The following is a 24,264-nucleotide window of genomic DNA, read 5'->3' as shown; positions in this document are numbered from 1 at the left end:
CTGTGTTCCAGGTGCGACCAACCCTTGGATTGGCCGATGTATCTCTGGAAAGTAAATTTCGGTGGACTCACCATCATATCTCTGCTCATCTCATTTTTTTTTTCGTTCTTTCTTTCTTCTCTTTCTTGTCATTCCACAATATAAATTATCTTTGCATTATTCTTTCACCTTTACCTAAGTGTCTTATGGAAAGAGAATAAAAGATTCTTAATTTAGATTTGTCTTTCTAAAGTTTTTAGGACAGTTCTCTGCTTACCCTTTTAGTATATCATAAATAAAATAACAACTTTTAAATAAAATACTAATATATAATATATTTCAAAAATATATTGATAATAATCTTAATAAATTAATAACAATAATAATAATTTTTTTATTACTCAAAACTTATTAACTTGAACTTTATTATTAATCTTTTATAAATTATTCTCTATCTTTGAGCTTTCTAAAATATCTATATTTTTATCCCATCATATTTTATAATTTATTAAAATATTCTTACATATAATATAATTACCAAAATAACCTTGCATCTTTTATAAAATACTCATTTTACTCCTGAACTTCTTAATTATTATCCAAAATATCCCAAAACGTATATAATTATAAAAATAACTTCAAGTTTTTATTAAATTACTATTTCAATCTCAAATATAAATTTTATTTCCATGATTATAGCTTACCAAAGGACAGAACCCCATTCCCAAAATTCTTCAAGTTTTCTGTTTGATTTTTAAGTCCAATTTTTAGCTTTACAGTTATCAATTTTTTAGAGTTTTTCATTCAATCTTCCAACCACTAAATCTCATTAATTTTCTTAAAATATCACAACAGAATACACTACAACAATTCTGATCTATGGCAACATATATTCTAAACAATACTTTAAAAGTGTTGTCTAAAATAATAAAAAACAACTCTTAATATTTATTGCAAAGAATAAGACTATTGCAACTTTTTTAAATCAACATGTTATAAATGTTCCATTTTAGTTAATTAAAAAACATAACAAAAATGTTGCTTTAATAAATTAAATAGACAATATTTATTGTATTCATATATTACAATTTATAAAAGTTGCTTTAAAATTTTTAATAGACATCAACTTATAAATGTTACTTAAAATAAATTAATATTTTTTTCTTAAAATTATAATCTTCTCACCAAATATTTTAACAAAAATTATTTTTTCCCACTTTAACTAAAAAAAAAAAACAAAACCCTTTTCCTCCACGGGCCTTCAATTCATCATCTTCTCCTTTTATTGAAAGAAAGTCTGAAACAAAACCCCAACCCTAATTTTTTAAATTACAAGCACAAAATCATCTTCATCTTCCTCTCTTCGATGATGGCAATAGAGGAGACACTGACGTGTGTTCTTCTCTGCTAATTCATCCTCATCTTCATCTTTCTTAGGCATTGACGTGCTGCTAAATCATCTTCATCTTTGTCTTCTTCTCTTCGAGGATGGGAATGGAGGTCTTGACACGCGTTTGAGCTTTGATTCTCTCTGCCCGCAGTTTGAGATTCAATATTCTCTGCTCGCATTCGATATTCAATCCACTTTATTCGCGTTTGACCTTTGATCGTCTCCGCTAGCAGTTCGAGCTTCGATCATTTCTGCTCACTTGTTCATCACCGCAGGTACCTATGATTCTGCCTATTCCTTTTCCTTTTTCACTTTGAATCCTAATTTTAATAATGTTGACGTTGCTATTATAGGGTTTTTGGTAATAATGTTGCTGTTTCGAGCTTCTCTAGGTTTTGCTTACCGTTCATCTATGATTTCTTCCAATTTGCCAGTGTTCTTCTGCTAGGGTTCATCACCGCTGATAATTGTTCTGCAGGTACTCATGATTTTACCTCTATTTTTATTTTCTATTTTTGTGTTTTGAATCCTAATTTTTGGTTATATGAAACTTGTTGCTTTGTGCATTAGTGTTAAGCCAACTCTACTGTCACTGTGTGCGTTTAATAGAACTGCATGTGTATTTTAGATCCTCTAGTTGAACTTAAACTTGTTTTTACATACATAGTTTTGTGCAGTACCATTTTATTATGGTTCTTTTATATGATTTTGAATTTTAGCTTATTTTCATTCTATGTACTCTGTAGAAATAAATATATAAAGTATATGTTGTAGTGCTGATTTTTTGAGATTAGAAATTATTCTGGAAAATTTTAGTTATGACAAGTTCTTCTCCTTTTAATCTTCTTTGCCAATTTCTGCTTCATCGGCACCTTCACTTCACTCTTGCGCTGTCTCAGCATCGAGCGTGGTGCACTGCCGCCACACCGACTACAAACCCGTACCACCTATGGAAGGAGAAGGAAGAGGAGATTTTGAGGGACATTGAGCCTGTGGTTACACTAACCAAAGATATTCTTCGCTCTCGAAGGTAACTAAGTAACTAACTAAGCTCGTTATTCAGCTTTGCGCTCTTTCTGTTTGTTATATTGTCTTAGTCATTGGTTACTCTTTCTTCTATCTTTTGTTTTTCTCCAAGTACAAATAAGTAGTTTCGTTGTGATTAAGTTCCTTTACAGTGTGTTGCAAGATGCATTTTAGAGGGTAAAATGCATCATTTGGGTGTTGTGTTATATCACTTTAAAACTGACGGTGAGGGTGGTGATGGTGTAGCAGACGCCGGTGGTGGAGTTGAAACTGAAGGTGATGGCGCTATTGGAGAGTACTGTGGGGAGCCTATGGGTGCAGTTCGATGCCATTGGGAGGTTGCGAAACAGGGAAAGTATTGTATGCGAAACTAGTTGGGAATTTTCATTTTCTTTTGGGCATGTTTGTGTGGTGTGCGCTTGTGCTTCAAGTAATTGGTTTTCTACTCTGTAATAAGTGTTGCCTTTTGTTGCAGCTTTGTCTTTGTGTGAGCTTTATATCAATAAAATTTAATACAAAAAAAATTGAATAATTATTATACAATCCAAATATCTATTTACTCTAGTTTATTTGCTTCAATTTTCATGTAATATTTACGCAACACATTCTTTAAAGCTTCTTATAAAATTGAATTTGACAAAACCAAAAACATATATATAAACAGAACTACAAAAGTTCTAATGATCGACAAAGTTAAATTGGTGTTTATTTAGTTTTACTCTAATGATCCTCCTTATACGCCTTTAGTACCTACACCACCTTCTTTGATTCTCTTTGGATTGTTAAAAAATAAAAAGGAAATAATAGGATATGTTTTGTGATGAAATTCCTTGTAGCTCCATCTGATTTGTGCATAATTCTGGATCTTCATTTCCATGCCCTTTCTCTCCATGTGGTCAAGATACAGAGAGAATGCAGTTGAATAGCACTTTCATTTAGCCTTGCTTCATCCTCCTTCTTTTTACTCCTTTTATTTCTTTTAAGTATGTTATACAAAGTATTTTCTATAAATATGCGTAGGCTTTAATAATACACATTATAGTTCCTGTGTGTAGTCTTTAGACATGTTTTGTCATTTCATCTTATCTTTGATTTGATCTCTTTAATGCATTAAGATGTTAGTACCTGTCAGACTTGGAGACAATTTTCATTAAGTAATACTGCACTTAAAACAGACATCCATTAATCCTTACTTGAGTTATAGTTTTAGTTCCAACTTGATAATTCACTATGTGGTCTGCAGATACTTAATAAGAAGTGGATCTATTCTTTTTTAAATTTTTTAAATGGAATCCTATGTGAATGAAAACACCTCACTTATGCTAATCCTGTTTTAAATGTTGGAAAACATAAAGTTTTTAGTCTTGTTCTATTTTAGGTTCTTTTGTCAATTTGCTCATTGTTGAAAGATCCCAACCCTAATGATCCTCTTGTCCCTGAAATTGCACACTGATGAGCAGATAATTTATACACTTTTTGGCACTATTTTTAGGTAGTTTTTAGTATGATTTAGTTAGTTTCTATTATATTTTTATTAGTTTTTATTCAAAAATCACATTTCTAGACTTTACTATGAGTTTGTGTGTTTTTCTATAATTTCAGATAATTTCTGGCTGAAATTGAGGGACCTGAGCAAAAATCTGATTCAGAGGCTGAAAAAGGACTGCAGATGCTGTTGGATTCTGACCTCCCTGCACTCGAAATGGATTTTCTGAAGCTACAGAAGCCCAATTGGTGCGCTCTCAATTGCGTTGGAAAGTAGACATCTTGGGCTTTCCAGAAATATATAATAGTTCATACTTTGCCCGAGTTTTGATAATGCAAACTGGTGTCTAAACGCCAACTTTCTACCCTTTTCTGGCGTTTAACGCCAGAACTGGCATAAAAGTTGGAGTTAAACGCCCAAACTGGCACAAAAGCTGGCGTTTAACTCCAAAAAAAGTCTCTACATATGAAAGCTTCAATGCTCAGCCTAAACACACACCAAGTGGGCCCCAGAAGTGGATTTCTGCACTATCTATCTTAGCTTACTCATTTTCTGTAAACCTAGGTTACTGGTTCATTATAAAAACCACTTTTAGTGATTCATTTTGTACATCATAACATTTTACATCTGAATTTTGTATCTTCTACGGCATAAGTCTCTAAACTCCATGGTTGGGGATGAGGAGCTCTGCTGTGTCTCGATGAATTAATGCAATTACTACTGTTTTCCATTCAATCACGCTTGTTTCTATTCTAAGATATTCACTCCCACTTCAACCTGATGAATGTGATGATCCATGACACTCATCATCATTCTCACTTATGAACGCGTGCCTGACAACCACCTCCGTTCTATCTGCAATAGCTTGAGTGCATATCTCTTGGGTTTATAATCTAAGATTAGAATCTTCGTGTATAGGCTAGAATTATTGGCGGCCATTCTTGAGATCCGGAAAGTCTAAACCTTGTCTATGGTATTCCGAATAGGATCTGGGATGGGATGACTGTGACGAGCTTCAAAGTCGCGAGTGTTGGGCGTAGTGACCGATGCAAAAGGATCAATGGATCCTATTCTAACATGAGCGAGAACCGACAGATGATTAGCCGTGTGGTGATAGCGCATTTGGACCATTTTCACTGAGAGGATGGATGGTAGCCATTGACAACGGTGATCCACCAACATACAGCTTGCCATGGAAGGAGCTTTGCGTGCGTGAAAAAGAAGACAGTAGGAAAGCAGAGATTCCGAGGACAGAGAATCTCCAAAACCTCAACCTGTTCTCCATTACTGCATAACAATTATTTATTTTATGTTCTTTTACTTTTTACAATTAAAACTAAGAATCAACACTGATATCCTGACTAAGAATTACAAGATAACCATAGCTTGCTTCAAGCCGACAATCTCCGTGGGATCGACCCTTACTCACGTAAGGTATTACTTGGACGACCCAGTGCACTTGCTGGTTAGTTGTGCGGAATTGTAAAAGTGTGATTGTGATTTCGTGCACCAAGTTTTTGGCGCCGTTGCCGGGGATTGTTCGAGTTTGGACAACTGACGATTTATTTTGTTGCTTAGATTAGGAAAATTTTTCTTTTTGGTTTAGAGTCTTCCGTTTAAGTTTAGTTTTATATTTTAAGTTTGGTGTCAATTGCATAAGTTTATTTTTCTTTCATTTTTTTTCAAATTTTTAGTGTTCAAAGTATAAAAATTTTTAAGTTTGGTGTCTTTTGTGCTTTAATTTTCTTAAAAATTTTTCAAAAGTTGCTTTTGGTGTTCATCTTAATATTCAAAGTTTTCCAGTTTGTTTTCTTTGTTTTGATCTAAAATTCTAAGTTTGGTGTCATTTTATTATTTTTCTCTTTCCTAATTAAATTCAAAAATATTTTTCTCTTTCCTAATTAAATTCAAAAATATTTTCCTCTCTCTAGTTAACTGAATTTTCGAAAATTCCAAAAAAAAATTTCAGATTTTTATTTTGAAATTTTTATTTTATCCTATCTTAGTTTTAAAATTTCGAAATTCAAAATCTTTTTTTTCAAAAACCATATCCAAAATTTTCAAATTTTTCTTAATTAGTCAATTATTTTAGTTTTCGAAACTTTTATTTTATTTTCCAGTTATTCTACTTTATTTTTTATTTAGTCGGTTGTTTTTAATTAAATAACATAAAAATAAAAATATAATTTATTTGCAATTCATACCAATCCCTTTTTCTCCATCATGGACTTAAGTGGAAATGAACAGTCCAGAAGGACTCTAGGGTCATATGCTAACCCCATTACCGCTGCATACGGGAGTAGTATCTGTATACATCCCATCAAAGCAAGCAGTTTTGAGCTAAATCCTCAGCTCATTGTCATGGTGCAGCAAAATTGCCAGTATTCTGGTCTTTCACAAGAAGAACCTACTGAGTTTTTAGCACAGTTTTTGCAAATTACTGACACAGTACGTGACAAGGAAGTAGATCAGAATATCTACAGATTATTACTGTTTCCATTTGCTGTAAAAGATCAAGCTAAGAGGTGGTTAAATAACCAACCCACAGCAAGCATAAGAACATGGAAACAGTTATCAGACAAGTTCCTAAATCAATATTTCCCTCCAAAAAGGATGACACGGCTAAGGCTGGACATCCAAGGCTTTAAACAAGAGGATGATGAGTCCCTTTATGATGCCTGGGAAAGGTACAGAGAAATGTTAAGGAAATGCCCCTCTGAAATGTATTCAGAGTGGGTACAGCTAGACATCTTCTACTATAGGCTTACAGAAAAAGCTCAAATGTCTCTAGATCACTCGGCTGGTGTATTTATACACATGAGAAAGACAATTGAAGAGGCTCAAGAGCTCATTGATACAGTTGCTAGAAATCAACATCTGTACTCAAGCAGTGAGTCCTCTTGGAAGCCAAAACTAATATCAATCAAAGGCTAGAGTGTACCTAAACACCCAAAAATCACAAAACCTCACTTAGCCAAAACCCTAAAAACTCGAAACTTTGAAGAGAGGAACTGGGAAGATTTCGTGATTACCTCAAGAGTTTCTTGGATGGATTTTGTAGAGCTCTTCATAAGGAACACGTAGCCGCAAACGGTGCGGCGATCGAAGCTCTATAGCTCAAGATATGAGCTTGAGAAGCTCTATGTGAATAGTGTTAATGGAGTCTCACTTCTCCTTCTCTTCTCAGCTGGTGGTGTGTGTTAGTGAGTGTCTTGTGGATGATGGGTTCACTTAATGAACCCTTTTATATGTTGGGCTTGGGCCCAACTTGGACCCGGTCTAACTCGTTAGCGTTTTTAGCCCATTTGGCCCAACTTCGAGCCAAACCTTTAAAATTAATGCCCGGTTTTCAACTTCTAATATTTTTCTAAGGTCTTGGAATGTTTTCACTTTTTCTCGCACAGCGCCGGGTAGACTTGAATCGGTTCAACCGGTTCAGCTGCCGGTTCACGATTTTTCACGATTTTTCGTAGAAAACACATTTTCTTACTCAGAAAAATCTACTGAGTCCAAAAATCATATTTAAATCTCCAAATTCTCATTCTATCTTTCCAGAATTTAATTTGGTCATTTAAATAATTTTATTCGTGAAAAATCCGATTCTTACATAGTGGATATTTGTAAATAATTTATGATTGCTTGGAATGACTGAATGATGAGTTTGAATTGAGGCTGTGATTGATATTGGTTTTCTGATTTTGATGGAGTTGTTGAAATTCTGATTTTGTGTGATTATGATGAATTGGTTGAGTTGTGGCTGTGAAAGGTGATTAAATTAGTGTTACTTGTTAAATTGTAATATGATGAGTTAATTATTGAAGAAATTATCGTATTGATAATTTTTGAATGGAGTTGGATTTGAGTTTGGTTTGGAAAGTTATGAATCTGAGGGAGCCCACATGGGTGGTGAAGTCCAATTTTTAAGAGGAGATTCTGCCCAATTTTATGTAAAAGTAACCGAACATGGTTTTATTTCGAAAATCTGATTTATAAATTTATCTTGAAACATGATTTTATAGTGGAAAACATTTTATTTACATATTTACTCATTGAGAAACGGATTTTGTATTGAAAATTTGTTTTATTAGTAATAAATTGAGAGTTAGAAAAGATTTTGACATTGGAACTAGTTGAATTTTTAGATTTATAAATGTTTTGGATATTGGACTTGGCCTGCTGGTTTATTAGAAGTAATCTGTGAGAATTGAAAATTGGTTTTTAGTATTGAATTTGATTCGTTTGAATTATCAAAAATATTTTTTGAGAATTAGAAATGGTTTGGTTAGAACCCTGGAAGGGTGGCATAGTCTGAATTTTAGAGGAAATACTGCCGAAATTTTTATAAAACTCCAAGAATTTGTTTAAGGCGTTATTTAAAAGCCAATCTGATTTATGAATATTGTTTGATTTTGAATTATTACAGAAAGATTTATTTTCAAACCGATTTATTAAGAAAAGTATAATCTTTTAAATTCACTCTTTTAAGAAGAGATCTTGTTTTAAGTTGTGATATGAATTCGGTTTGTTAAGAAAAAGAAAGAATGAGAAAAGAGAACATGGCACCTGTGATTATGAAATGTTTAAAGTGTCACGAGAGGGTGTCGGAAAGTAAATGGTTATGGTGCCGATGGGAAAATGTTAAGCTGTGAACTTTATATGTGAATGATTGTGCGGGGACGCCCGTGTGTATGGAACGGCTTCCAGGAGAAAAGGGCACATGCTTCAGCTGGAGAATCAGCGCCTGCAAGTCCTTGCAGAGGTCATGTTCGGCATACTTCAGCTAGAGAATCAGTGCCTGCAAGAAGTAAAAACTTGCAGAGGTTATGCCGCTAGAATGCCTTATCTGACTTGCGAGTCGGATTGCGTCGGGTGCGGGTCGAAACCGACAAATGAGCTCATTACTTGCGCTAGGAATAGACATGCATCATATTGTTTGCGCATTTGTTTTGGTTGTGTTTGCTTGTTGTATTTTTTTGTGATTGTATATGTGTTGTGTTTGTTTCTCTTTATGTGCTTTAGTTAGTATGTTTTTTGTGGATTTCAGTGGCTACTAATGACTAGGATTTTCTTAAATGATTTAACTTACTGAGAACTAATCAAAGTCTTTAAAGTGAGTTTTAAAGAGTTCTAAAGGTATTTTTTTTAAAGTTGAAAAGCGAATATTTACAACTTAATTCTTTACTCTCACGGCATTCTCTGTCCCTACCGAGAACCTGCGAGGACGAAGTTCTCACCCCTTACAGATTTCTTTTGTTCAGTGACAGGTTCAAGAATCCTCGGCGCGAGGCCGCGACTGAACTACGAAGCTTAACATATACATGTATTCCTACTTTTATATTTGGTTTAGTCATAGATTTTATTTTCCCATCGCCGTTAGTTGTTTTGATTTTTAGAGGGGTAGGACTTGTATTTGACAATCTTTGAATATGTCTATATATATAAAGTGATGTGAATATTTATACTTCTGTGGTTAAGTGATTTAAAATAAAGTTTCATTTCGATTTCTTGTTTAAAATTTCGGTTCGTACTCGCGAAGGCTCAATATTAAATAAAGATAATATAAAATATAAAGGTTTAGAGGTTAGTGACGCCTGAGCTTTTAGTACGATCATGAGGTGCTAAAAGTTAGGGTGTTACATGTTGTCACTGCAACAGACTCTACTAACTGCTGTTTCATTTGCAGGAATGGCAGAAATTGTCAAGGGAGTTGTCGGCAGTAGTGGTAAATTAGTAAGAGGTTAATCCCATCATTAATCTGTTGGACTTTTTTAGGTTGTCCTACAGAATGTTAAAAGGTATTTGGACTTGGTTTCTTGGTGTGGTCTGAATATTTTGTGACCCATATGATATCATAATAATGTTATGACCAGGTATGACTGTCACTAGAATAAGAAATTGTATTTGCATTTGAATTTACAGCTTATACCCGAAATCTTAACCCTCGTTGAAATAGCTTTCATGAGAAGACCCATACCCATTCAATCTATCCATTCATTTGCTTTCATGACATTTATATATTGTCCGGAACATATATAAATTGATTAAATTTTAGATTGTGGCATCATGACATTAACTAAGCTTTCATTTTTTGGATTGATTGTGTCTATCCTATTGTCATATACATAGTTATCAGAACCGGTAATTCGGCCGGTTCGGTTGGTAGATTGAATCGAATATGCATTCGAACCGGTCAACAGTGGTCAAACCCGTTGAAAATCGGCCGGTTCGCACATCAAATCGAGCTAAACCGCCGCGGGTCCACGGTGCACCTACGGAACCCGGATCATCGTAGGAGCTCCCACTAGTACCCAAAAATGTTCGATATGGGTTTCGAACACGGGATTGCGAGTAACCAAAACCTCCCCCTTGCCACTATGGCAAACTTGATTCTTACTGATAGATATGACAAAATATAAATATATAACAAAACGTAATGATTTTTTATTTTTTTTATTTTTTTAAGTATGGATTTACATGGATACCAAATAAGTAACAACACATAGTATACAAATATATTGATATATTGATATTAATTATGTTATCTTTTATTTTTATTTATTTAAATTGAAAAATATTTTGTACTGGTAACTAATTTATTATCTCTTTTTGTATTATAAATTATATCTAAGAATTGATATTTAATTGTTATTAATATATTTTTAAAAATATGCATTTAACTTTTAATTCTAATTTTATTTTTATAATTTTATATTTTTATTTAATTATGATCGGGTCAATCGGGTAAATCAGTGACCCACCGGTTGAACCAGTAACCCAGTGACCCAGTCGTATGACCGGGTCAATTACCGGTTCGGTTCTGATAACTATGGTCTTATACCTTGGCCACATTAGAATGAGTTTTTTAGACCTATTTATTGCTTTTATATCTATAATATTTAACATCATAAAGAAATTTTTATTATAATTTTTCAGTTTTAATGATAAGTTGCTTATTTTTTGTTGTGTATTATTTGCAGATTTAGCATATGGGGCAAGTCAAGCATGGATATAAAATATGCAAGTAGATTGACATCTTTTTGATAAATATTAATTACTATTTTGTTATGACAATTATTGTTAGACAAGAATTTTATTATTTTGTTGAGAATTATTGATAAACATGTATTTGAAATACTAATTGAACTTTTTAATATTTATTTTAATTAGAATTTTATTATTAGTTATTTTGTCTCTTTTATAATTTTTTTCTATTGTGCACAAATTTATTTATTAATTAAAATAATTACACATGTATGAACAAAAAAATTTTATTGTAAATTTTATTTTTTTGTATTTTTATTACAAAAGTAATTTTTATTTTTATCAAAAAGGCAACCCTTTTATTAATTGCATATTTTGACTATTAGACAACACTTGTATAGGTTGCATATCCAAAAGAAAAGACAACACTTGTATAGGTGCATATTCAAAAGAAAAGGTAATGCTTTAAAAGGTTGCATATTCAAAACTAATAGGCAACACTTTAAAGTATTGCAAATTCAAACATATAAGCAACACATAAAATGGTTGAATTTTATTGCAAATAGGCAACATTTTTTAGTAGTGGTCAAAATATGAGAAAAGACAACATTACAAAAGTGTTGTCTCAAACACACCTTTGAAGTGTTGTTGTTTTTCAACCAAAGGCAACACTTACCAAGTGTTGCTCTCAAAAGCGTTGCTTTTGAAACAAAAAAGTGTTGCCTTGATCTAAGGCAACGGCTGCATATGCAACGCTGCCCAAAAACGTTGCCTTAGGTCCAAAAGTGTTGTCATAGATCAAAAGCAACCTTTTGTCAGCCTTTAGGCAACACTTTTTAAATGTTGCCTCAACCTAAAAATGTTGTAGTGATAATCCCAAGAAACAAATCACAAGCAACAACAATAATTCAACAAGATTTCAACATAAACTTAATCAACCTCAAATAATAATCAATTAAACCAACATTCACTTATCAAATTTACATTTAATTATTATAAAATTACCAAACCGAACCTCCATATAAAATCAAAATCACGAAAACTCCGAAGAAGCTTTTTGATCGAGCTGCTAAAGATGAAAATATCAGAAATTGTTTGTGCCTCCTAGAACTCTAATTGGCCGAAATAAAGGGAAATAGGAGCTACGTCACCATCAACTTCTACCGAACAAAAGTAACGCCAACGTGTAGAGAAGAAAAATACAAATACTTTTATCGGATTAAATTTTTTATTAGATTTACGCAGGGGCGCAGGTACGTATAAGAAAAGGGGGGCAATGGCCCCCCCAAAATTTTAGTTTTTATTTAAAAAAAAAAATAGAAGTCTATTCCCTTTTTTTTTTATTTCTCAGCCCCCCCTCTTTTTTTGTTTTATAACTTTTTCAACCCCTTTTAGTTTCTACAAAAACCCAGCCCAATAACCCATTCCCTATTCCCTTATTTTATTTCCCAATTCCCAGCGCTACAAGCCTCCAACCAGTTTCCCATCCCTTTTTTTATTTATCAGCGTCTCCTCCTCTCTCCTTCCCGCCTTCACTTTCCAAAATTTCAGGTAACAACTTTTTCTATTCTTCTTCTTCTTTATTTTTTTAATTTTTTTATCTTTTACCTCTTTGACTCTTATTTTTTTTTTGTTTTTTGCATATTAAAAATAAAAGATAATAGTTCAACAAGTGATTTTTCACTTCTTTTTCTCAAAAAATGTTCTATTTTTATTTTTTTTATATATTTAATTATTTACTTAATTAGTTAATTTATTATTATTTGTTAATTAAGTTTATGTTATTATATGTTAGCTTGTATATTTAGTTTTTTTTTTATTAGTTAACTATTTAATTACAATTTTATATTATTTATACTAGGATGTTAGTATTATTGTTCTGAATTTTAATATTTTATTTTAAATTAAAATATAATTTTTATATTTTATAAAGATTTAGACTGTAATTTACACTTTTTGCTAAATATATTTTTAATTATAGGAACTTATTTGGCTATTTGAATCATGAGTAAGTTCAAAACCATTGATACATTTTTTAAAAGAAAAGATCAAGAGAATGAAGATGCTTCTACTATTACTACTCCAATACTTGAGGGGTCATCAAATTTCATTACTTCAAGTTCTCCGTTGAATAGCTCAAAGCGTCCACGACTTCTTCCAAATCAACTAGATGTTTTTCGTTTGGAAAGAGATCCTGGAATGCGACCAATGATTTGGAAGTTTCCTCCAAATAAAAGAGATGAAATCCGTCGGGCTTATATTAAAGTTGGGCCAAATCAACCAATTCTTGATAATTATCCATTTTCTGGTGATAAAAGTCATCGTCACTTTCAAGCTTCATGGTTTAAATTGTTCCCATCTTGGTTAGAATATTCTATAGAAGATGATGCTATATATTGTTTTCCGTGCTTTCGTTTTGCTAAGGAACCTTCAATCAATACGGGTTCAAATGCTTTTATTGAGAATGGTTTCAGGAATTGGAAGAAAGTAAATAGTGGAAAAGAATGTGCTCTTTTGAATCACATTGGCAAAGGTCCTAACTCATTCCATCATAAGGCGCTGAAATCATGTGATGATTTGATGAAACAATCACAACATATCGACAGACTTCTTCATAAGCAAACATCAGAAGAGATTGAAAAGAATCGAATTCGACTAGGAGCATCTATAGATTGCATTAGATGGTTGACATTTCAAGCTTGTGCATACAGAGGACATGATGAAAGCAAAGTTTAAGCAACAGAGGTAACTTTTTGGAAATGTTGAAATTTTTGGGATCTTACAATGAAAGAGTGAAAAAGAATGTTTTGGAAAATGCTCCAAAAAATGCTAAATATACTTCAAATGATGTCCAAAAAGAAATTCTACATATTCTTGCTACTAAGGTGAGAAATTCAATTAGAGAAGAGATTGGAGATGCCAAATTTTGTATTATTGTTGATGAAGCTAGAGATGAATCTAAAAAGGAGCAAATGGCCATTGTTTTGAGATTTGTTACTCTAGATGGTTTTGTTAAAGAGAGATTCTTTGATCTTATGCATGTCACTGATACTTGTGCAACAACTTTAAAGAAAGAATTGATTTCTGTCCTTTCTCATTATAATCTCCAAGTTGAAAATATTAGGGGTCAAGGGTATGATGGTGCTAGCAACATGCGGGGTGAGTGGAATGGTTTGCAAGCTTTGTTTCTTAAAGATTCTCCACAAGCATACTATGTACATTGTTTTGCTCATAGGTTACAATTAGCATTGGTGGCAGCTTCAAGAGAGGTACTTCAAATTCATGAATTTTTTACTCAATTAAATTCTATTGTCACTATTGTTAGTGCTTCTTCAAAAAGACATGATCAATTACAAGAAGCTCAAGCAATTGAAAATGCAAACTTGGTTGCTCAAAATGAATTAGAAACAGGCAAAGGTGCGAATCAAATAAGCACTTTACAAAGAGCTGGGGATACTCGATGGAGCTCTCACTTTAATTCTATTTGCAGTTTGGTAAAAATATTTACTGCTACCAATATTGTTCTCAATAATATCATTGAAGACGGGATAACTTATGCACAAAGAGGTTAGGCTTATGGTGTTAGCAAAATATTATTGTCATTTGAATTTGTTTTCACTTTGCACTTGATGAAAGAGATTATGGGAATCACTAATGTTCTTTGCCAAGCACTGCAACAACAATCTCAAGATATTCTTAATGCAATGCATATTGTTTCTACATCAAAGTTACTTCTTCAACAATTAAGAGATGGTGGATGGTGCAATTTTCTTGCAAATGTTAAAGATTTTTGTGAAAAGCATGAAATTGAAGTCCCTAATATGAGTGCACAATATATTTTTGGAAGAGGTCGATCTCGTCAACCAAGTGTGACAGTTGAGCATCATTATCGAATAGATATATTCTTGGCAACAATTGACTCTCAAATACAAGAGTTGAATAGTAGATTTAATGAGCAAACAATAGAGCTTTTGACTTTGAGTTGTGCTTTGGATCCTAAGGACAATTTCAAATCATTTAACATTGAAGAAATTAGCAAGTTAGCAGAGAAGTTTTATCCCCTTGACTTTCCTTCTAATGAGCTAAATATTTTGAAATCTCAGTTGCAACATTATCAGCATGATATACCAAATCATTTGAAAGGCATTGGTACACTTTCTGAATTGTGCAACAAGTTGCAAGAAACGGGAAAATCAAGAAATTATCACATGGTTGATAGATTAATACGTCTTGTTTTAACTCTACCAGAGTCTACAGCAACAACAGAAAGAGCTTTTTCAGCAATGAAAATTGTTAAGACAAGACTCCGAAGTAAGATGGCTGATGAATTTCTTGCAGACAATATGGTCATCTATATAGAGAAAGAATTAGCAGCTATTTTCGACACAAATTCAATTATAGATGATTTTGAAAATAGAAAAAAAACGTCGAATAGCCTTTTCATGATATAAAACTGTAAGTGGTATTTTTTATATATTATTGTCTTACTTTAATTGAGATTATATATTTATTTTTTTTAATTTTATCAATAAAAATAGTAATATAAAATATTTCTAGTAAATTATTAAATAGCGCCCCCCCTAAATAGTTAGCCTAGCTCCGCCCCTGAATTTACGGATCTCAAGAAATTAAAACCGGAAGCTCGGAGGTGCCATGGATTCCCTTTCTCACTCACGGTTCATTTCTCTCTCTTTTTTTTCTTCTTGTAACGTTAAAGAGATATTATGAGATTGGGTTAGGTGTCACAAGAGGTTGGGTGTCACTTATTTAAGCTACTGAATTAGCGATTCAAGTTATAAATATTTTAAACGAATAATTATAAAAACTGAATATATTAAAATACAAGTAATAATATATATGAGTTATTAATATAAATAACATTAACAACATAACAATAAAATATATACGATGAAGCATTAATAAAGTTAAGCTAAGTTCACCAAAGAATACCGATATTTACTCATATCGACGGATATTGAGACCGTTAATAATAACTAAACTTTATTTTTAAATTAAAAATATCAATTACTCAAATTAATATATATATATATATATATATATATATATATATAATTTTCTTTATTTATAATTTATAAATTTCTAAAATTATAGTTTTAATTATGTAAAATATTTTATCATAATAAAAATATATAAGAATCTAAATTTAATTGAACTCAAATAATTATAAAATTAATTTAATTACTTTTAATAAAATAATTTTTAAAAATATATAACTTTAATTAATAAAATAAATTATAAATTATTTATATTTATATTTTAAAAAACGTGCGTCGTTACATGCACAAGGGTGCTTTGGGGAATAAACCTCTGGAGAATAAGCTCTGCCATTAGGTAATCGAAGCTTAACGGTTGGATCTTAAAATGTTCCAACAATAATTTGAAATATCTGATGTTTCATTTTCGTTCTAATAAAAAAGAATAACTTTTTGGGTAAAAACTTATTAAAAAGCCTAAATATAATGGCAAGTTTTAAACAATAAGTCATTTAACTTATTTCTAAAACTCAATAAATAAATATTGCATTTTCTTAAATACATTGTTTTCATATATATTAATATTTTATCATTTATTACATCACAAAATTATAAAATAAAGAATACACTCTTTTATATATTTCTATATTATAAATTTTATTAATTTAAATTTTTAATTAATATTGAATTAAGATATTTTAACTACAAATTTTTATTCTCATATATTACAATTCATTTATTATTTATTTTATCATTCTTTTAGAAAGTTATTCATAATTAATAATTTATTTGTAAAGCATATATTAGTTATTTAAAATATTTTTGCTACTAAATAATTACTATTCCATTCATATTTGTAATATAAAGGTGTCTAATTATTATTTTAAGCATATATTAGTTATTTAAAATATTTTTGCTACTAAATAATTATTATTCTACATATGTGCTTTATAAATATAAGGTGTTTAATTTAGTCATTTTCTATATCTTTATAATTTAACATAATCCATCTATAAATTATTTTATAATACTCATTTTAACATGAACTTTTAGATTTATCATCTAATAATCTTATCGGATTATATTTACCTGGAATACTAATGTTCAAATTTTTATTGGAACATTTTAGACGCGACCGTCTTAAGAAAAGACTATAAAAAAAATTTTGATTTGTTTGTTAAGCAGAAATTACACACTGTTTGAATGAGTTTAGCTAAAAGAAAGACAACCCAATAAAAAAATAAAGTAATAAGCATTAGAACAATTTAATTTTGCGAAGCGAAGGTTTTAATTTGGAGGGTTAAATTATGGATAAATCTATTGCCATGAAAAGTTTGTTACATCACTAGTGTTATGTTTAAAGTTGAAATTTATCATGTCAACAACCCTAGGTAAATATGGACGCTTTGTATGGTATTTAGTTATTCGTGACACCTAAAATAGGTTGAGGGGTGCTGAAAGTGAATTTTTTAGGTATATGTTGAAGGTTTGGTTTAGTAAAGTTTTTTGAATTAAAAATATTTATATTTTTTAAAAATAAAATAATATATTTTATGTTTGGTAAATAAAAAATTTATCTATTTATATTAATAATTTTTAAAAGTTATAATATTTTTAAAAGTATTTAAGAGAGAGTATTTTAAAATAAATTTGTGTTTATTAAAATTAAAATATTTAATATAATTCTATATAATAATTAATATATATTTAAATTTAATATTTATATTAATATTTATTGTAACACTTTAATTATCCTAAGCCTTACTTGTAGCCGTAAAGTAAAGGTTAATCAAAGTGTACAACAATTTTAAGGTTTATATAATATTTATATATAGAAAGAAATAATAGTTCTAGAAGCCCAATGAAGAATTATGCTCAAAAACAGAGTTTCAGAATCGCAAACATTCACACGAAGCTAAAGCGTAAGGTACAAGGTATAGATACAAGAGAATAGAACATATATAGATATAAGAGTATAATTCTAAAAAAGAATTAGCTGCGGCCCGCGGAGTTTAAGCCGACTGGTATATACAGATATACAGAGTTTTGAAAGTTAAAATAGCGTATACAAAATATCTCTCTCAAGTAAGCCTCTAAGGCAAATATAAATACAAAAGTGATGAGAGAACTAAACAAAATAACCAAAATGACAACAAAATGGAATAAGGTCCTCCGCTCTGTCACCATCAAGCAACTCACCGAGCTAGGTTGTGACCTGCATCTGTAAAACAACAACAAAGTATGGAATGAGAATCGGAGATTTTCAGTATGGTAACAGTGCCCAGTAATGTAATATATAAGATTTCAGGACGCTAGAATGATGGTGTAGGATTTATGCCGATTCGGAAATTAAGACAAAATAGAATTTCTTCCGTTGTAAGTATAGTCCAAACCGGCAATGGATCCTCACATCAAAGTTTAAATTCAAATTAAAAATAACCAAGAGTAATTAAACCTCGGATCGTTCTCCCTAGGAACTAGTGACCAAGAGCGCACAATTTTGGTTGTGAAAAGCAAGGTGTTTTCAATGATGAGGCAAACAATTAAAGGAATTAAAGAACACTCAAAATTGTAACTAATAAACTAATAAAGGAATAAAAGAACTATCTATGTAGTATGGACAAGTAATGCTTTAAAGTGATTGAAAAGTGGTTCAAAACATAAATGGAACCTTGACTTGGGATGAGTCATGGAATTCCTTCTTTGTCATAACCACAACTATGCTAATTATAATGGATTAATCTCACCTAGTCAACCCTTAACATCGAAGAGTAAGTCAAGTGAGCATAATTGTTATTAATCCACAATTCCTAGCTAACTTACTAATTATCTTAGTAAAAAAGCTAGCATTAGTGGAAACAATAACAACTAACAACCCAAAAATTATCACTAAATGTCGGACATTATGACTCTAGTATTCCATATACTCATTTTCCCAAGTCAAGGGGTGGAAATCTACCCCATAATCAAAATTGGCATTTCATCAAACACATGGTGGGCATAATCATAAAACATGGCAAAATTAGGAAAATGATAAACACTCTGAACCACAAATGATCAAAATCAACACTAATAACTCAAACAAATATATAATAACCACAAAGTATCAAATTCATTAACTAAAACTCAAAATTGCAAAAGTAAATATGTATTGACAAGGTGACTTAAAATATAAGAGAGTGTAAAACAAGTAGTATAATAAAAGAGAAAATTAAGAAATACTTACAATGGAAATAAGCTAGAGACCAAGATCAAAATTGGAAAAAGCAAACTTGTAGATAAACCCTAATTACATCCTAAGAAAAATTGAGCAAAAAACCTAAGCTATACTACCTAAAACTATCCTAAAAACTATCTAAGTGTATTGTATATTGTATGTTATGAGTATGTGTGTTGCTAGCCTCCTTATATTCTCCAAAGCCTTCAGAAATGGGCCAAAAAGCCTCCCAAATCGTGAGCCACGTGACTTTTTAATGAAGTCACGCATAGGGACTTGTGCGTAAGCACAGGGACTTGTGCGTATGCACAGGTGTGTGCGTATGCACACATGCTAAATTTTCCTCTTGTGCGTATGCACAGAAGCTTCTGCATACGCACACTTGGCTGTGTGCTTCTCCTTTGCTTTCTTCATATTTTCTCCTAATTGCATGCTTCTCTTCCACCCTTATCAAGTCATTCCTACCTATTACACCTGAAATTACTCATCAAAAGCATCAAGATATCGAATGGAATAAAAGTGAAATAAAATTGATTAAAATAAGCACAAATTAGTATGTTTTCACAATTAGGCACAATTTAGAGAGAAACCACAAAAGTATGCTATTTGGATGAATAAATGTGGGTCTATATGATGAAATCCACTCAATTCAATCCAAAATTTATTGTCAAATATGGATTCATCAATTCTCCCACACTTAAACAATAGCATGTCCTCATGCTATTCGCAATCAAAGGAGAAGGGTAAAAGGGCAAGCAACTTATTTAATGCACTACCTACATGCATGCAACTATAGTAAATATTATCTATCTATATCTATACTATGGTTCCCTATGGAGTTTGGCAAAAATAAATAAGAGATTTCCAATTAATCCAAAACACGCCTTAGGGCCAAGGCAAAGAATCAATGCAAAATGATCAATGTCCAAAGATTTGATTTGAATTTTTCAAAAATCAATTCCATAACTTGGAAGAAAACCAAGATAAAAGATGGAAACATAAAATTGAGCAATTGAACCCCTCACCGGATGTGTATACGCTCTAATCGCTCAGTGTTTAGGGCTTAATCATTCAATTCTCCTTTAATCATGTTTTCTAGGATTTGCTAGCCATCTAACAATCAACAAATTCTTGATGCTTGAATGCAAATATCATGAGGTCTTTGGAGGGTTGTAATGGGGTTAGGGTAAGGGTAGGATTAATATGGTTAAGTGGACTAGAAGATTGGATATTTGATTAGCTCAAGTATCCCACCTAATCCTATATTAACTTATTTACACCGAAGAAAAATAACCTAACTTCCCATTCATTTCTTTTCTCACATTCACTTATGCATCTTCTTTCTAATTCACACACATATGCATTTTTTATTTACATTCTTATTATCATTTTTTTTATTTTCTTTTCTTTTTTTTTTCTTTTTTTTATATACACCAAAATTTCTCTTTTCTTTTATCATCAAAAAGAGATGCATATGTTGTAAGTAATGAATGCATGAGTGTTTACCCATCTTTTCTAATTTTCTCAATGAACACCCAAAGAAAACTAACTACCAATATTTTCTCACAAATTTTTCCCACACTTGAATAACACACACTACTCAACCCAAGCTAATCAAAGATACAATACATGAACATTAATGGTTTTTCTCTTAGAGAGAATAATGTGCTTAAAATTAGAACAAAAGGGAGATAAAAAGGCTCAAAAGTGGGTTATAAAGGTAAATATAAGGGTTGGCCATATGAGTTAGTGAGTTCAATTTTAAAAATGGCCTCAATCATACTAAATGCATTCAAAACACCAAATATAGACATAAAGACTCAAGCAAATCTAAGATCACAATTGCAAAGGAGTATAGCACACAAGAACAAAATTTGTGGTTGAAAATATGCAACCACACAATTAAAGCTCAAATCTTACTTGGTGTTTTGTTCTAGCTCTTTTCTATGTTCCATAAGAAAAATACTTCAAGCAAGTTGAAAAACAAGTTTTCAAATCTAATCAATGGAATGCTCTAAAAGAGATTTCTTGAAAATTCCTTTACTATTTTTACCAAACTTATTTCCTATACTAAGCAACATGCAAATGCAACTATTTAGTACCATAAAACTATAAGCAATCTAAGATATATATATATAGGCAAATTAAGTAAAGTGCAATATAATGGAATGCTAACAAATATCACAAAAATATAACTACTAAAAGCTAGAAAATAGTGCAAAGTATTTAGAAAGAGAAATTTACTCCCCAAAGTTGCAGATCTTCCTCCATACATAAACGTTGCACGGTCCTCCGTGCATGCACATAATATGAGGGTCAAGAACTTATGAGGCTCCACCTTCAGCAGGTGGGGACTAGGGCTCGGGCTGCTGGATAAAACAAATAAACAAGAATTGAGAAAGAGTTCATATGAGTGTGGTATGATAAAAGACAATGTGCGTATTCTAAGTGTGCACGGTTTAGAAAACACACATTGGTCGGGTAAAAATGGTAACCACATAATCAAAAGAGATAGCATGTGTTCCTCAATTAAGTAGCCTAGGTTGCAAGTAAAGATAAGCAAGAGTGAAGGTACGAACAAATCTAGGTAACCACAACCAAAGGAAATTGAAGATACGAGATATTGGATATTGAAATTGTGCAAGTGAATGCGCAAGATTGATATAGAAGCACAATAAATAATAACCAATCCAATAATGAAAAGAAAATTCCTTATTCATCATGAAACATAATGACGTAGTCACATGATAAAGGTACTTGTTGCTAAAAGTGACAAGCTTGATAAAAATCAAGTTGAGTCACTCAAACAAATGCAAAGCATTAAAAACAAACAAGTATCGTGTAAAGTGATTATATGAGAAGCATGATGAACAAGTAATTCAACTCAATTCACTTAATTCAATGCACTTACTAAGAAATTTACCTAAGGTGCAATAAAATATGAATTTTCAAACCCACTAGGTACTAGTAATTTAAAGCAAAGTATAAGTGCATTGATGAAATCCAATTTCATATAACATCAACTATGATATAAGGTGCACAATTCATGATTAATTTGCCACAAAAGGATATAGTCTAATGCATATGGTAGCTACAACATATGAATCAAACTCAAAATTCATTTAGGCAATCAAACATAGACCTAATGCTTAGTGCACATATTCATAAAAAATTAAACCAAAATTCAAGCAAGAAGCAACTCAATCAACATCAAGCAAACACTTGCAATTTATTTAATTAACAAATAACTAAACCAAATCTAATATAATTACCAAAATAAAAAGGGTATGCAAATAAAACAAACTAGCAAAGGTAGAAAATAGGGCAAAAGTAAGAAACGAGAGGGATGAAGGGGTGTGGAAGTGCGTTAGGGCTTAATGCAAAGTGCAATCAAAAGTATGCCCAAAACAGCACTTGTGAGTACGCACAGACATGTGTGCGCACGCACACTAGGTAGAAAACGAAAGGTGTGCGCCCGCACAAACATGTGCGAATGCTACGAGCAGAGACGGAATTACGAGGTCTGCGTACGCACAAAAGACTTTCTTTTACAAAAAGGATCATGTGTGCGTGCCCACAGAGTCGTGCATACGCACAGAGAGCAAAAAGGCCACGGTGCGTACGCACAGAGAGGTGCGAGCGCTCGCAACAGAAGGGTTGCAAATGGGTGTGCGTACGCACACTTGGGTGCATGCGCACAAACTAGGAAATTTAGGGTTGTTGTGCGTACACACAAGGAGCAAAAACTGGGATGCACACACGCACAGAGACGTGCGAGTGCTCCCAATAGGGGCAGTTGATAGTAAGAAATTATCATGTCGGTCTAGAATTTCTCTTATAGAAATAAGATCTTCATTGTAAGCATATCTCCAAACCAACAAACAATTCTCACATCAAAAAATTGGTTGTCACAAGTACAAACTCCAATAAAAATTAACCGAAGTATTTAAACCTCGGGTCGTCTCACAAGGAATTGTAATGAAATGTTTAATTATTGGCTATGAAGACGCAATGGGATTTTATTTGGAATTTGACAAGAAAATATGAATGACAAGAAAGTAAAATAACAAGAACTAATAAAAGAAATGGAAAGAACTCTTGGTTAGACATAGGTAATTGAGATCACCATCCTTGTCAACAAACCATACATTGATAATTATGAGGGATCAACCCATTAAGTCTACTTCTAAAAGCTTTAAGTATGTTTAATGTCTACTCCTAAGCTTGAAGTACGTCAAATAGGCTTGATCAACATCAACCATAAGTCCCAACCTAGCTATTAATTAGCTTAATAGTAGGTTAGTATCAATGGACATCAAATTGACCACATAGAGTTCTCAAATCACCAATTCAATGAGACCCAATGACTCAAGGTCACTCAATTTCCTTAGCCTAGGCCAAGAGTAAGGAAAACTACTCAATAACTAGAAAAAATATTTTATCAAACACCTAGTGTGCAATAAAAGTAAACATCACAAAATGCAAGAATTAGTGAAACCCATAACTATCATAAGCAAGAAATCAATAATAGCAATTAAGATGAACATAAAAAGGACATAGAAACATAAAATTACATTAGAAGAAATCAAGATCCAACAATGGTTCATCAACATAAAAGAGAGTAAAATAAGAAATTAACAAGGAAAACTAAGAAGATTAAGACAATAGAACACTAAATTATAAAGAGAATTGAAATCAAAACAAGAATTGAAAGATAAATTTGAGAGAGATTAACCTAACTTTACCCTAATTTCTATCCTAAATCTAGAGAGAGGAGAGAGTCTCTCTCTCTTTAGAATTATACCTTAAAACATGATGAATACTCCACTATGAATACTTGATTCATTTCCCCTTCAATCCTTGGGTTCAATAGCATCAGAAATGAGTTGGATTGGGCCCAAAATGCTTCAGAAATCGCTGGCCACGAGTTGCCTTTAGTGAGTCACGTGCAACTTCCCTCATGTACGCGTGATGCACGCATACGTATCCCTAAACATCAGAAAACTATGGCAAATTTTATATCATTTTGAAGCCCCAAATGTTAGATTTCCAATGCAACTTGAACTACCTTATTTGGATCTCTGTAGCTCAAGTTATGATCGATTGAGTAGGAAGAGGTCAGGCTTGACAGCTTTGCGATTCCTTTATTTTTTCATGAGTTCTCCCACTTTGCATGCTTTTTCTTCATTCC

At 31.9% G+C, this 24,264-nt stretch overlaps 2 protein-coding genes across 2 annotated transcripts; both read left to right on the top strand.

The window, feature by feature from the left end:
• Positions 1–13,621: 13,621 nt before the first annotated feature.
• On the top strand, positions 13,622–14,434 carry LOC112757255 (uncharacterized). Its single transcript, XM_025805854.1, has one exon. The coding sequence runs from the start codon at positions 13,622–13,624 to the stop codon at positions 14,432–14,434; it is 813 nt and encodes a 270-aa protein (XP_025661639.1).
• Positions 14,435–14,503: 69 nt separating this feature from the next.
• LOC112757254 (uncharacterized) lies at positions 14,504–15,313 on the top strand. The gene has a single exon (XM_025805853.1). It carries the CDS (start codon positions 14,504–14,506, stop codon positions 15,311–15,313), a length of 810 nt encoding a protein of 269 aa, XP_025661638.1.
• The last annotated feature ends 8,951 nt before the right edge of the window (positions 15,314–24,264 follow it).

Source organism: Arachis hypogaea, chromosome 16 (assembly GCF_003086295.3).
Source record: "Arachis hypogaea cultivar Tifrunner chromosome 16, arahy.Tifrunner.gnm2.J5K5, whole genome shotgun sequence".
Taxonomy (NCBI): Eukaryota; Viridiplantae; Streptophyta; class Magnoliopsida; order Fabales; family Fabaceae; genus Arachis; species Arachis hypogaea.
Note: the sequence above shows the minus strand (reverse complement) of the source record. Positions and strands in the feature narration are given on the sequence as shown.

Excerpts from the sequence above, each read along its gene's own strand:
- LOC112757254 (XM_025805853.1), top strand. The coding sequence starts at position 14,504 with ATGGGAATCACTAATGTTCTTTGCCAAGCACTGCAACAACAATCTCAA.
- LOC112757255 (XM_025805854.1), top strand. The coding sequence starts at position 13,622 with ATGTTGAAATTTTTGGGATCTTACAATGAAAGAGTGAAAAAGAATGTT.